We start from the raw sequence: 13987 nt of genomic DNA on the forward strand, positions 1-13987 counted from the left end.
GAGGCGCTGTCTCTGGACGCTCGTGATTGTTTAACCTAAACCTCGAGAACGTTCAAAATCGTCATTCAAACGTTCGTCAAGCTCGTCGTTTTGGAATTGTTGTTTGGACCGAAAATGAATAAAAAACCTTGGTACGTACTTTCGTAGTAACATTTTAACATTATATCACCTTCACGTTTTTGATTTAAACTGTTTTACCGTGTGTACGTCATACCCAGGGGTGTGTTGGTACGTGCACCCGTGTCAGCGGACTTTCGATTTTACGGGTATACGCTACCAAAATAACTGGTAAACCAAATAAAACTTATTTAATTAATAGTTATTGGAAAAAATTGTTATGAACCATGAAGTTTGAATGTATTGTTCATCTGTTGAAGATTACAGCGTATGCTGTGTTTAAATGCATTTCAAGTTCAATTTAGTTGTATAATATTTTGAAAATTAGATGTACATAATTAAATACAATATGGAGTAGCGACATTCATCCCGTGGTTCTTAAATGTTCATGCGATTTATTAAACGCAGCAAATGTATATCCTGTGTTGTTTTATAGTCTTCTTAGAAGTCATAAACAGTAAGGGATTAATTTAATTTGTTCGAGCTTAGCAAGAAAAATATTGTCAAGCAAAGCGAAAACGTTTTTTTTAGGATTTCATTATCCATATTTTATTAATGCCTATACTTATAAATATGTTTACCGATACACTACTGGTCAAACCCTATTGGTTACTTTACTTAATGAAACAACTCCGAGTACTGATTGTTGTAATTTGGTTATTTTATTTGGGTATCTTAATTCTTTAAAGAACAATATTTGATTTGCTAATAAAATTCATGGCAATAATAGTCTTGTGATTTGTATAATCTGAATATTTAACTGTGTACCTAGGTATTTAAAATAAACATTTTTTAAGAAATAATAATTGTTTATAATAATACCTTATAGTTCTGCAAATCAATATTATAACACTAATGATAAATTGTTTACAGCTCATTTTTCTAATTTTTATGATCTATGAAATATGAATTTGTTTTTTAAATATTTTAGTATTAAGATACCAGACATGGTTGAATACTATGTAAATACAATTTTTTTGGATTATAATTTTTATTTTTTAAATGCCTTGTAGGTTTTCGTGTATTATATACTTAACAGCATATTATGCTGTTAAGTAATATCATATTATGACACCTACCTATATTATATATTTATTATTTTTGTAATGAAAGATATTAAAAAAATTACCTGTTGTTATTTTCTAAAATTTTATTTTTCATTAAATCATAAATTATTTTGCATGGGTTATTAAAAAGACAATTATCATATGTATTTAATATATAGCAAATTCAGTGGATTCTTTTGTTATAAACTATTTATTTTTAGGGGTCGTAAGCCGGCAGATGATGATGATGATGATGCATCTGTTGATTTTGATGGTGAAGATTCAGGAAGTGATTATGATGAAAACGAAAAACTTCTTCTAGAGAAAACACGAAAAGAACTGGCATCTGGACCTTATGATTCTGATGAGGAGAGCGAAGTAATTAATTTCATTTATGATTTTGTAAATATTTATAAAAAAAAATATTTATTTTGTTTATGAATTTAGAAAATATGTTAATGAGAGTGTTAATGCTTTAATTTATAAATCCACACATTTTGAAATAAATATTTAATTTTTTATAGAATTTCTTAATAAAATATTACTGTTTAATTTGTGTAGGAAGAAGTATTTCCACTGCGTAATAAATTAGATCAATATGAAGACAGTGAAGAAGAAGAAGAAGAAGAAGAAGATGATGAAGAAGAAAGTGATGATGATTATAAAGAAAATGTTGAACAGCATTCTAATGTCAATGAAGGAAATCATTTTAGTGATAGTGATATAGAAGGCGCCGAGAGCGGTTCAGATGATTTACCAAATGATAAAGCTTGGGGTCAATTACGAAATTCATTTTATAATACAGATTATTTGGACAAGGATCATGGGGGTAAAATATATAATAACTTAAAATATTAAACATTTTATACGTATATATTAATTATAAAACTTTTAGGTTTTGAGGGGGAAGAAGATGAAGAAACTGCTAAAATGGAAGAAGAAGAAGCTCGTAGAATCCATCAAAGAATGATGTCAGAATTAGAAAATGTTAACCTTGATAATGAACTCTTTATTGTAATAAGTTTTTGAATATTTTTTGTTAAATCTTATTTATTCAATATTTATTTACCGATATGGTTTAAATATTTAGGGAACTAAAGAAACAGAAAATGTGAAAGGAGTTGACACTACTGACTTAACACAATTGATGACTATCAAAAAAGATTTAAGTTCCATGAGTAATCGTGAAAAACAAAAATTATTAATGAAGGAATCTCCTGAACTATTTGGATTGATTACAGATTTTAAAAGTAATATATTATTTATTGTACTTTATTTTTTATAGTATATTTATTAACTTTTTGCATTGTATTTCAGCTCATATGAAAATTGTACAAGATAAATTATATCCTTTTTTAAAATTTAGCAAACTTCAAAATTTACCCAGGTGTAACTTTACAGAATATGTACAATGTTACTATGAAATTGTTATGAAGTAATTAAAATTTTCTAATTAAATAATTCTACTTTAAATGCATACAAAGTAATTATTTTTATTTCATAGCTACTGTACCAACATTGTATTTTATTTTCTTCTGAAAGCTGTACGCAAATTAGTTAAAATTCATCCACTGATGAATACCTTACTTCGATACCGTCAAATGTTATGTGAACAAGATGAATGTTTTAAAACAACAATTTTACCTCAAATCAATAAAGTATTGTCAACTTTCGATTTATCTAAGTAAGTAATTATATTAATGTACATTTCATGTTATATAATATTTTTTATATTAAATTATTTTTTGTATCTAGCTTTAATGCAAAGAAAAATAAATCGAAGAAATTACTCAACCTTATCAATAAACCAATTCAGCAGCAAGTAAAACAAGTCAACTCTAACAAAAATATAGCAGAAAGTGTAAATGACAAGAAACTAAATGAACTTCATAGTAGTGAAGATGATGATGAAGATGAATCAAAAGTTACAGGTATACCAAATTTTGTAATATTAAATAAGTCTTCAATTAATATAATAAATTTATTTTAAAGATGAAGTTATGGAGACAAATGATGAAAAACGTGGAATCACGTATCAAATAGCCAAAAACAAAGGACTAACACCTCGGCGTAAGAAAGAACTTCGAAATCCTAGAGTTAAAAATCGAATGAAATACCGTAAAGCAAAAATCCGTAGGAAGGGACAGGTTTGTTTGATTATTTCCAAAATTTAGATTTTATTTTAAATTTATATATGTTTAATTAAATAAATTATTTTTTTGGTGTATTTTATTTTTAGATACGGGAGCCACGTAAAGAAATGCGTCGTTATGATGGAGAAATATCTGGTATTAAAGTTAACCTTTCAAAGAGCATTAAGATTAAGGCTTAGTTGTCACATTATTTTTTATTTTATAATGATTAATTTAATACAAAAATATATAACGAACATTTTTTTTTTTTTTTGTATTGATTAATTTAATTAGTTAATCTAATTAAATAAATATATAAATAATCTAATTAAATTTAGTTTATTAATTAATTAATTAAATCAATCAATCAATCATTGTCTAAAGAATAAACCGTTGTTTGTACAATCAATTTTTGTGCACTTTTTCGTGGATGTATTAGCAGATGATTACTTTATTTTAGAATTTGATTGAAATAAGAAGTATATTAGCTTAAAATAATTTTTTATTTTTTTTATTATATATTATTCAATACATTTCATAATTATATGAGCATAATAGAGTAATAAGATAATTTATAAGTTTAAAATTGAATTCATATAATAAATATAATCTACTCTAAGGTGTCACTACAATCTTTTGTGATCACCTCTCCTTCTTTTACGAATCATGTTTCGAGTGGTGTTGAAGTCCCTAAATCGCTTTATTTTAAATCTTTTTTTAAATCGTTTAAAAAACGAACCTTACTAAGAATAGTTTCAAAACCAAGAGCAGATATTTGGGGATTTGAATGGTTTGATGGATGAGGACGAAAACGTATATTTAGAAGATTTTGAACAATTCTTCTGCTGCATTAATTTTAAGGTGTCAATACAAAAAGTGGATTGGAGGACAATTGTGAACACAATTTTTAAACAGTAGAAATTGCATTATTTCATTGCATATATGTTGGGACTGAATACTTTTCCTGATCGATTTCGCGTATCACGATGAGGATTGGTGTTGGTGATAAAATTAAAGCTTCCAAAAAAAATTATTTTTTTCATCTACTAGAGGTTATTACTGAATCATAATAACGGGTCGCTCAACAAGGACCCCGAATACATATGCACGTATGTATTTATGGGATTCAATGTTGCTGTCCGTCCAGCGGACGTCAAGTAATGCGCTACGTTTTTCACGAGTTCACAAAGGTCTGACTGCCGGATAAAAACGCTGACGGACACACCTAGTGGCGTATTTTGGAAGGAAGCCAGGCAAGGTAGGGGCAACCCCCCCTCCGCGCGATGGCCGTATCAAAATGTGTTAATTTAATTTTGATGTACTATTAAATTGCATTATCGTGCGTAATAATAACATTCTAATGTATTGTTATTATCATACATTTTCGTCTTTTATTTTTATAACATAAATTAATGAATAGTTGATATGAACAATATTATTTTGTAACCGTATGATCGACGACAACCGTCAGCCTCAGCCGACTCATAGAGTCAGTGGCGTTCATACGGAGAGGGGTTTCCGGGTTCAAACCCTCCCCAGGGCCAAAAAAAAATTGTTTTTTTATTGATGACGTGTAATATATTCGTAGTTTCATTATTACGCTTAAAATATACAACTGTACAAATATTATGATAATTAAATAATTATATTGATGTAGGCGTATGAAAAGTTTTGTTAACTATGCTGTTTTTGTATTCCAATAGCTATTGATTTACTGTAATGTAAAAGTAAACTGTAAATTGGTAAAAAAGTTGTATAAAATAATATCTATTAATAGCGGTTATTTATCTTATTTATCTGTGCAACGAAAAAAAAAAAAGATAACGATTATTTTTGTTTAACCCCCTCCCCCCCGAGCAAAATTGAATGTACGCCACTGCATAGAGTATACTTATTTATAATCCGCCCCTCCCGTTATGGTAGGCTGGATCCGCTCCGGAAGGGAGCGCTCCCTGGATCACGACCTCCCCCTCATTAAAAGAAAAAAAATTGGTTCAAAAGTCATTATTTACATGCTACGAAGGTACAGAAAACGAGAACATTAATCTTGCTGGTTGCATTGCTCGTTTGAAAATATTTGCATAACAACGTAATTATTAATTCATACCTCATGCCATTGATTTTATAATAATCTATGTGTAATAATATATTATAAAATCAATGCTTACACGTATTTCTCATAATTAGGCTTAGGGACTTCTAGCATTTGCACACTTTTTTTAATTATTGTTAACAGTGGCGTGTTTTAAATTTTTTCTGGGGAGGGATCCACAGTTTATACGTAATTAATATAAACTATATATTATATTGTAATAGTTACGTCCTTATGCAGTTTTTGGAGGAAGTTAAACTAAATATATAATATAATAATCATATAGTCTTATGTAATATTATATATATATATACCTATATATTGTATTTAGCATTATATATTATAAAGTAGATATTGTTATAAAATAAATTCCAGTTGTCTCGATTTTTTGGCCAACTCCTCTATCGCTTCATCAACAGTAATTTCAACTTCCCTGTGAATGTTTAACATAGCCAATTCTGCAAATGTGTAAGAATTTTAATTTATTTTTTATTTTTCGGAGAGGTTCAGGGGTCCAGTACTCCTGGACCTCCCCTCGTAAATACGCCACTGATTTTTAAATATAGCAGAGTGCGAAATAAATTCGTTTCCCGGTGCCATGATATCAGATCAAAAATTTGAAAGTGCATATTTTTGCATATTTGATAGATTTTGCTGGAGAGTGCATATTTTAAAATGTTTATGCTTATTTTGCATATTTTGACAAATTTTTCAAATTTCAAATTAAAAACTATAGATACATATTTCAACCGATCGAAAAAAAAAATTTAGAGGACTTAATACTTCCAGTAATATGCTATCTGCAAACTACCTCTCATATCTCGTTATAATTTTCGTGTAAGTATAAACAATACCCCTTAATAAATAATAACCCTTATCGATCGTATAACCCGCTGGATATCGACCGGATGTCGATAAAGGTAATGGTCGATAGTAGAATAATAGATTATTCGTTTAGTGGTCAGTTCAGTCGATTATTATCCGTCGTTGTTTCTTAACCCCACACAACGTCGAATCATACGTAAAACGTCGTACGCGTATGTTTCATAACGTTGTGAAATGCCGAAAGTACAGCAGTGTACGAGTAGCCTATTACAAAATTTTGTTTCGGAGTTTAAATGCATATTATAATGATTTTATAAGCATATTTGTGTATTTTTTAGAACTATAAATCCCTAAGCCTACTTATAATATTACGGAACGATTGGTAATACTTATTATTTAGAAAAATGTTGAACCCGCAGCACGAAAAATTTGAAAACACTGGTCACACCGTTGCACCGGCGATTTCGCAGCTCGTGGATTTTCGAACAAACGCAGCGGTAGGCGCTGTGAAGACCAGCCGAGTCGTACACAGGGGCATCATTTGGGGTAGGGCAGGGTGTGCAACGACACCTCTAACTTGAAAAATGTTGACAATCGGCCAGCCATTAATACTCCAATGTGTCGTTATAATAAACTTATACATTATGTTTTCGTATATGTATGTATATATATATATATATATATATAATAGTAACTATATATTTTTTTTAAGTTTTTTTTTTATTTAATTTTTGGTTTATCAGCTTTCTTATCAAATGTGTACGGCCCGTGGAGTTGATTTAAGCGTGTTGGTGAGGTAAACTACATTCGTCGGTGTCTCCATATATCAATCATCTATCGTGAATCTATGGTGCCTTCAAGCCTCCACGCGCTCGTCAACGACGCGTTGTGGAATCAATTCATGTGTGCGAACCTTTTTGTATGACAACAACAACATCTTAGAAATGGAATGAATTTTGTTGATTTTACTCATTAATAAAAAATATTTTTACTATTTTTTAAATTTCACTTTTTTAATAATTTTCAAACGGTTTTATAAATATGTCATGAAATAAAACTGTCAAATTTTTTAAGGCTGAAGAATATGTTAAATTGATGTACATTGTTTATATATATAATTGTCTATTGATATTATTGTATGTATGGTCAAAACGATTGACAAATTGATTATTTTTAAAATCATATCGTTTTCGTCATATTGCGATTATTGGATTACAATGCATACAGATAAGATTATATATTAAACACAAAAAACAATGAAAAGTTCATTAAAAATTATGAAAAAAATAAAAAAAATAAATACCTTATTTAAAACCATAAGTATTATTATACTTATGACTTATTATTTTATACTACTGACTGGAGAAAGAAAACTGTTGGATGGTTCACTCGAAGATTTGACGTTAAGCGATTTAGTTTATTTTAAGTATGCGTCGCTCACATCAACCAACGTAGAACGATGTTTTTCAAAGTATAAAAACTTACTGGCTCCTCCAAACCGAAGAACATTGGATTTTGAAAATTTAAAAAATTAGTTTCAGTTCAATGCAACAACATTTTTAAGTATATATTTATTTATACATTATACATGCATGTTTATAAATTGTAACTAATGAGCATAGGCGCAACTAAAACCCAAATATTGGAGGTGCTGAAATTACGCAGCTCACACTAACCCTCACACACACCCTCCAAGTACCATATCTCAATTTAATCATTAAATATATCATAACAACACATACTAATATTTTAATTCATAAATATTAACAAGCATTAAAATGTTACACAAATAATAAATTATTTTATTTAGGCCATGCAGTACTAAGAAATACACAAATTAAAAAAATATTACAGAATATACAACATACAATATTCACTCTAGTATTATCTTGTGATGATTAATGGAATATTTTTCAAGTATTTATGACGATGTAATTAATTAATAGCATTGATTATATATTACTAGTATATAATCAATGCTAATAGTCATGAATTATTCATCTTTTTGATAAAAGCGTCAGTAAAAATAACTACATAAATTAAGAAAAACATTATTTTTATATAATTTTTCAATTATTAATTTTTGCTGTAACATCCCCAAGTACCACTCTATTTGCGCCATGCTAATGAGTCTGTTATTTATAATATATAAATTGCAGTAAGTTATTGGAAGATAAAATAAACGTAATTTTATGAATTATAACGAAACATTATTTTTTTTAGTGCAATTTTAGATTCTTTAAAATGCAATTTTCGATGTATTTTAGTGCAATATTGTAATCAATTTTATTACTATCTTACTACTACATCATCCATGCCCAATTTATTAATATTACAAAAAAATTATCATTACCAATCATTAAAGAAAAACCGTAGGGCAGTAGAATTCATGAAAATATTAAAAAAAAACTACATATTATGTTCCAAAGTGAAAATTGTGAATTTAGGATAAAAAAAAGGTGAAAACTCGGTAACACTGTAATATTGTAATATAAATATAATAAAATAATAATATAATAATTATATGTAATATAATTATAATTATTAGAGAATAAGAGCAAAAAACCCAGTGAAGAAAGAAAAAACTAAAAAATAACAAATCATATTAAATATATATATGTATATTTATTTATTTATTTATTAATTGATATTAAATAATTTATTTAATAAAACACTAATTTTAACATCATAAAATATAGCATTTCTACACAAAAAAAGGTAATGTAGTAAAAATTATGAAAATATAAAAAAAAAGTGGAAATTTTTAAAAAAATAAGAGAAAACTTGGTAATATGAAAAAATAAATAGTTATGAAATTGGCAAAAAAAAAACCCTGTGGAGGGAAAAAACCAAAAAAACTGACAAATTAAATTAAGTAGTTGAAAAAAGTAGTACCATACAATAAAAGGTATAAAAAATGTATAAAAAGAATCTAAAAAAAGTATAAAATGTATAAAAATTTATAAAAATTTATAAAATGTATAAAAATGTATAAAATGTATAAAAATGTATAAAAATATATAAAATGTATAAAAATTTATAAAAATATATAAAATGAGTATGTTCTACATCCCGATGCCTTTCATCAACTGCTGATTAAATATGTGATTACGCATATGGTCTCTGTTGCGTTACTACCGACGTCGGATTTAACATCACTTCTTTCAACCGCTCCTTCGCCTGCACTTAACCTCTCCAGGTAGAGAACAGCGTTCGAGGAGTTCTTCCACCCCTCAACAAAAACGTGTTCGATCTCCACGCGTCCAAAACCATGGTCTCTCGACACATCCACAGTCTGAGACATGTGGATGGTTTTGGGCACGTGGAGAACGACAACGGGGGCGATCTCACGCGCAAAATCAAGAATGCCGGCTAGTCCGCCCTTCTGGCGGCTGTACAAATCCTCGGCACTGAACCGCCGGTTTCGATCCCACGCCGGGGCCGTCCACGGTGGCGAAGTGATCACCGCGTCGGCCGTCACTCCGGATAGTGCCGCGAAGCTGTCGCCGACCCGAAACTCGATCCGGTGGGCGACTCCGAGCTCCGCGGCCTTCCGGCGGGCCAACCGTATTTTGGCCGGGTCGATGTCCATGGCGATCACCTTTCGGCACGTGCGTGCCAGCCGAACGGCCAGACGGCCGACACCGCACAATGGATCGACGACCGTGCCGAAAGCGCACCTCCGAGCCACGTGCGCGGCCAACACGTCCGGGCACGCGGACACCGAAAAGTGCAACTTATCGGCAACAGGTCGTAGCTGGAACCGCCAAGCGGCCGGTTTCGCCACGGCGTCGTGGAGGCACGGGTCCCGATGTCCTTGGGCGGTGATCGGCGGTTTCGGCGGCTTCAACGCGGAGGACCCATCGGAGGGGCCCGACGGCAACGTACTGGGGAAACTGAAGGTAGAAGCGGTCTCTTGCACCTCAGTCACGACCGAGTCCTCCTCGGGCTCATCTTCTGCATTGGTTCGTGTCATATGGTCCCTTACGGTTCTTAGACAGTGCTTTAATGTTCCAAGTTCCGCGGGCGGCGTCAGGTGTTCCATCTCGGTAAACGCTTCCGCAGTCACCGGCAGCTCATCCACCTGAACGCCGACGTCCGCGACTTTATCTCTCCCATTTTCTTGGTCGTCGAAGCACCTGTATCTCGGTCTCCGGACCTCCGACGCTCCGTCTGGGTGTAACCATCCCGAATGGTGAAATGCAGTTTCTCGACAGTGGTCGACTTGAGGATCACGTCCGGTGACCAAGTCGCTCGCTGCCGTCGACGTGGCCCACAATTCTTCGCACCGTTAATGAATAGAGTAACGGGGGCCTGGACGGCCACCCCCGCACCCTCGCGGTCACTTGATGACGACCGGAGTGGGCCCGCTACGTTGGTTCCGGTTTTGACACCGGAACCACCCACTCCTGCCGACCACTGGGGTTCCGAAGCCCCTGAGGTGGTAACAATACTCGACTGATAACAACTCATATTGTGGTTTTTCAAGTGATTTCCTTCACTACATTTTAACCCTACTGCCAAGGGGTTTTTGATCAAGATTTTCCTTCCTCTAGGACGGCTGCCACCCAAGGCTGAAGAGCCCGCCCTACCCTTTGTTGAGAACCGCTTTGTCAGCCCTCAGTTCATCGACCTGTCCAACATGGGGGACCCTGTTGGTAGTAAACTACCGTTGGCATAGCTCTCGGAACTGTTGTAGGACGCAAGCCCCCCCACCACGTCAAGGTGGATTCTCGTGGGGGGGTTATTATTAAGACGTCACGCTAGACGAGAATCATACCCAGCCCTACAAACGAGGCTGGGAAAGACAATATATATATATTATTTTTTTACATCTCAATAAGGGGTAATCGTGAGAGACTGTCTCGTGACTATTACGGAATATATTTTAATCTATAAAGATAATTTCAGTTCAGCGTCGACCGCCGTTGCGTACACATGCTTCGCGCTCGTTAATGTTATCGTATAGTCTCGCACGGAAAGTTGTCCGTAGCACACGTCTGTGAATCGTCGTGCACGCTCACTATCGCCCTTCGCTTATCCCTCATTAAATTAATGAGTACTAAATCAAACCGTATTATTCAGTTTAATTATCATCTTTTGCCGTATAATTTCCATACGCGTCTAAATAAAAATAATCTAATACCGTCACCACCGTCGCCAAATCGGCTGTAGGCCGATACCTACAACTTATCAACCACCATGCAACGAAACAACTCAGACACAAATAAACTTAAAAACAAATCGAAATTATCTCCGATAATTATCACGAAAACTGCTTCTCACACGACGCAGGACGTAACCTCTCCGTCTGCCACTTCAGTTAACAACCAAGAATGGAATAATGTTGACAACAACAAACGCATTAGGTCACCTAATAATACTACCTCACCTCGCACAAAAAAAAAACAAACGAGCCGTCAAATTTCTCCTCACCAAACCGCTACTCTCTACTCGATACCAACGTAGATAGTATGGATCTCGAAGTTAACGCAGAAATCAACGAGTCACCTCCACCAACACCCCCTCCACCACCAATTTTCTTAACATCTCCGATTAATTTCATCACTCTGTGTAAAAACCTGGAACAAATAACGAAAACCGAAGGCTTCCTTTGCAAATCCAATTCAAAAAATATAAAAATAAATCTTCACTCAGCCAGTTCCTACCGCGCCGCTATAACATTGTTCAATGAGCACAAACTTGAATACCACACGTATCAAACACACGAGGAAAAATCCTACAGAGTCGTAGTCAGGAATCTGCATCATACAATCCCTACTGATTACATTAAAGAATTAGAAAAACACGGTTTTCTGGTAAAAAATTTAACTAACATATTAAAATCTCAAACAAAAGAGCCCCTTCCACTATTCTTTGTAGACCTCAACCCATCCCCAAACAACAAAGACATTTTCAACATAAACAATATATGTTTCACTAAAGTCAAATTTGAAGCCCCACACATCAGACGAGACCTAGTCCAATGCCATCGCTGTCAACAGTATGGTCACACAAAATCATATTGCAACCACCTGCCTAAATGCGTCCGTTGTGGTGAGAACCATACCTCGGACCAATGCTCTAAATCCAAGAACCTACCCGCAAAATGCGCACTTTGCAGCAAGGCCCATCCGGCTAACTACAGAGGATGTACTGTCCACAAAGACCTCCAACGTTTCCGTAAAAAACAACAACCGACCACCATCTCAAGACTAATAACAGAAAACTCCGACACCCCTCAAGTCCAACCCATCAGCCAACCTCCTCCAGGAACATCACATTCATTCAATGCTCCTGCAAGATCTCTAAACGAACCCATCGACACCCAGCACTTATCTTTTTCACAAGCGGTTAAAGGTAACAATTTAAATAAGCTAAAATCAAGCCACATAAATGACCCACCCCCCGATCAACTATTAACAAGCCAACTTACAACTTTCATATCCGAATTTAAAACTCTAATCTCTCCCCTCATAACACTTCTTAATCCACTAATAACACTTCTTACATCACTAATCAATAAACTAAGTACCAACAATGGAAACTAGTTTTAAACTTAGATTACTTACATGGAACGCAAACGGCATTATACCCCACAAACTTGAACTTCAGGCAGCCCTCAATATTCATAACATAGACATAGCAATGATATCCGAATCCCACCTAACCCCGACAAAATCTATTAAAATTCTTGGATACAAAGTTTATCAAAGTAATCACCCTGACTCCACTGCTCACGCTGGATCGGTGATCCTAGTTAAAAATAACTTAACACACTCCCTTCTTCCGTCTATTAGCGAAACATATCTCCAAGCAACAAGCATCCAAGTTTCTGTCAACAAACATCTTTATCTGTCCTTCTCCTCCATCTACTGCCATCCAGGACCTAAAATTAACTCAAACAATTTCATAAATTACTTCGAATCTTTAGGTAAGTACTTCATTGTCGCCGGAGACCTTAATGCCAAACACTCTCCTTGGGGCTGCCACTCAACCAACCCAAGAGGCAGAATCCTTTATAACTCAATAAATAACTCCAACATAAAAATAATACCACCCTCTAACCCCACCTATTGGCCAACACATCAAAATCGCCGCCCAGATATCCTCGATATCGTCATCGCCAGAGTACCAAGTAACTCCATTACTATTACCTCCAACACAAATGACCTGTCATCCGACCACACACCAGTCATTCTCGACCTCGAAATTTCCTGTTCAAACTCCTCCACAAATCCTCAAAATCTTGGAAAAATAGATTGGCTAACTTTCCAACAACTCATCAATACTCGTACACAACTCAACCCTTCCTTAAAATCAAGCGAAGACATTGATAATACTATCCAAAAGCTCACTTCAGATATCCAAGAATGTACACACTTAGCAACAACACCAATCACAATTCACCCCAATAGCCTACTTCCAAATCATATAAAATATCTTCTCCGAGAAAAACGAAAAGCAAGATCCCGTTGGCAAAGGCACAAATACCCCATCGACAAACATATTTACAACCAACTAAATAACAAACTTAGGAAAGCACTCCAACAACACAACTCCGTCACTTATCAACAATATACCCAAAACTTAACAACTCATAACTCCTGTCTTTGGAAAACGACAAAAAAAATCCTAAAAACTGTCTCAACTTCATCTCCCCTCCATAAAGAAGATAATTCATGGGTGGTCTCTGACATAGAAAAAGAAAACCTATTTGGCCAACATCTATCCCAAACTTTCACTCCACATGACATAACTCTAAATCCCACTCA

At 33.9% G+C, this 13987-nt stretch overlaps 1 protein-coding gene across 1 annotated transcript; it reads left to right on the forward strand.

The window, feature by feature from the left end:
• LOC112694366 (something about silencing protein 10) lies at window positions 1-3552 on the forward strand. Its single transcript, XM_025569807.1, has 10 exons — window positions 1-131; window positions 1385-1541; window positions 1725-1992; window positions 2059-2177; window positions 2254-2413; window positions 2481-2598; window positions 2668-2847; window positions 2919-3094; window positions 3156-3310; window positions 3403-3552. The coding sequence occupies exons 1-10, from the start codon at window positions 115-117 to the stop codon at window positions 3493-3495; spliced, it is 1443 nt and encodes a 480-aa protein (XP_025425592.1). The 5' UTR covers window positions 1-114; the 3' UTR covers window positions 3496-3552.
• Window positions 3553-13987: the final 10435 nt, after the last annotated feature.

The sequence above is a fragment of the Sipha flava genome, unplaced genomic scaffold (assembly GCF_003268045.1).
Source record: "Sipha flava isolate LNK unplaced genomic scaffold, YSA_version1 128_pilon_pilon, whole genome shotgun sequence".
Classification (NCBI taxonomy): Eukaryota; Metazoa; Arthropoda; class Insecta; order Hemiptera; family Aphididae; genus Sipha; species Sipha flava.

Excerpts from the sequence above, each read along its gene's own strand:
- LOC112694366 (XM_025569807.1), top strand. Across the intron at positions 1,993-2,058 it reads TTTGGACAAGGATCATGGGG|GTTTTGAGGGGGAAGAAGAT; the intron begins GTAAAATATATA and ends TAAAACTTTTAG. Across the intron at positions 3,311-3,402 it reads AAATCCGTAGGAAGGGACAG|ATACGGGAGCCACGTAAAGA; the intron begins GTTTGTTTGATT and ends TTTTATTTTTAG.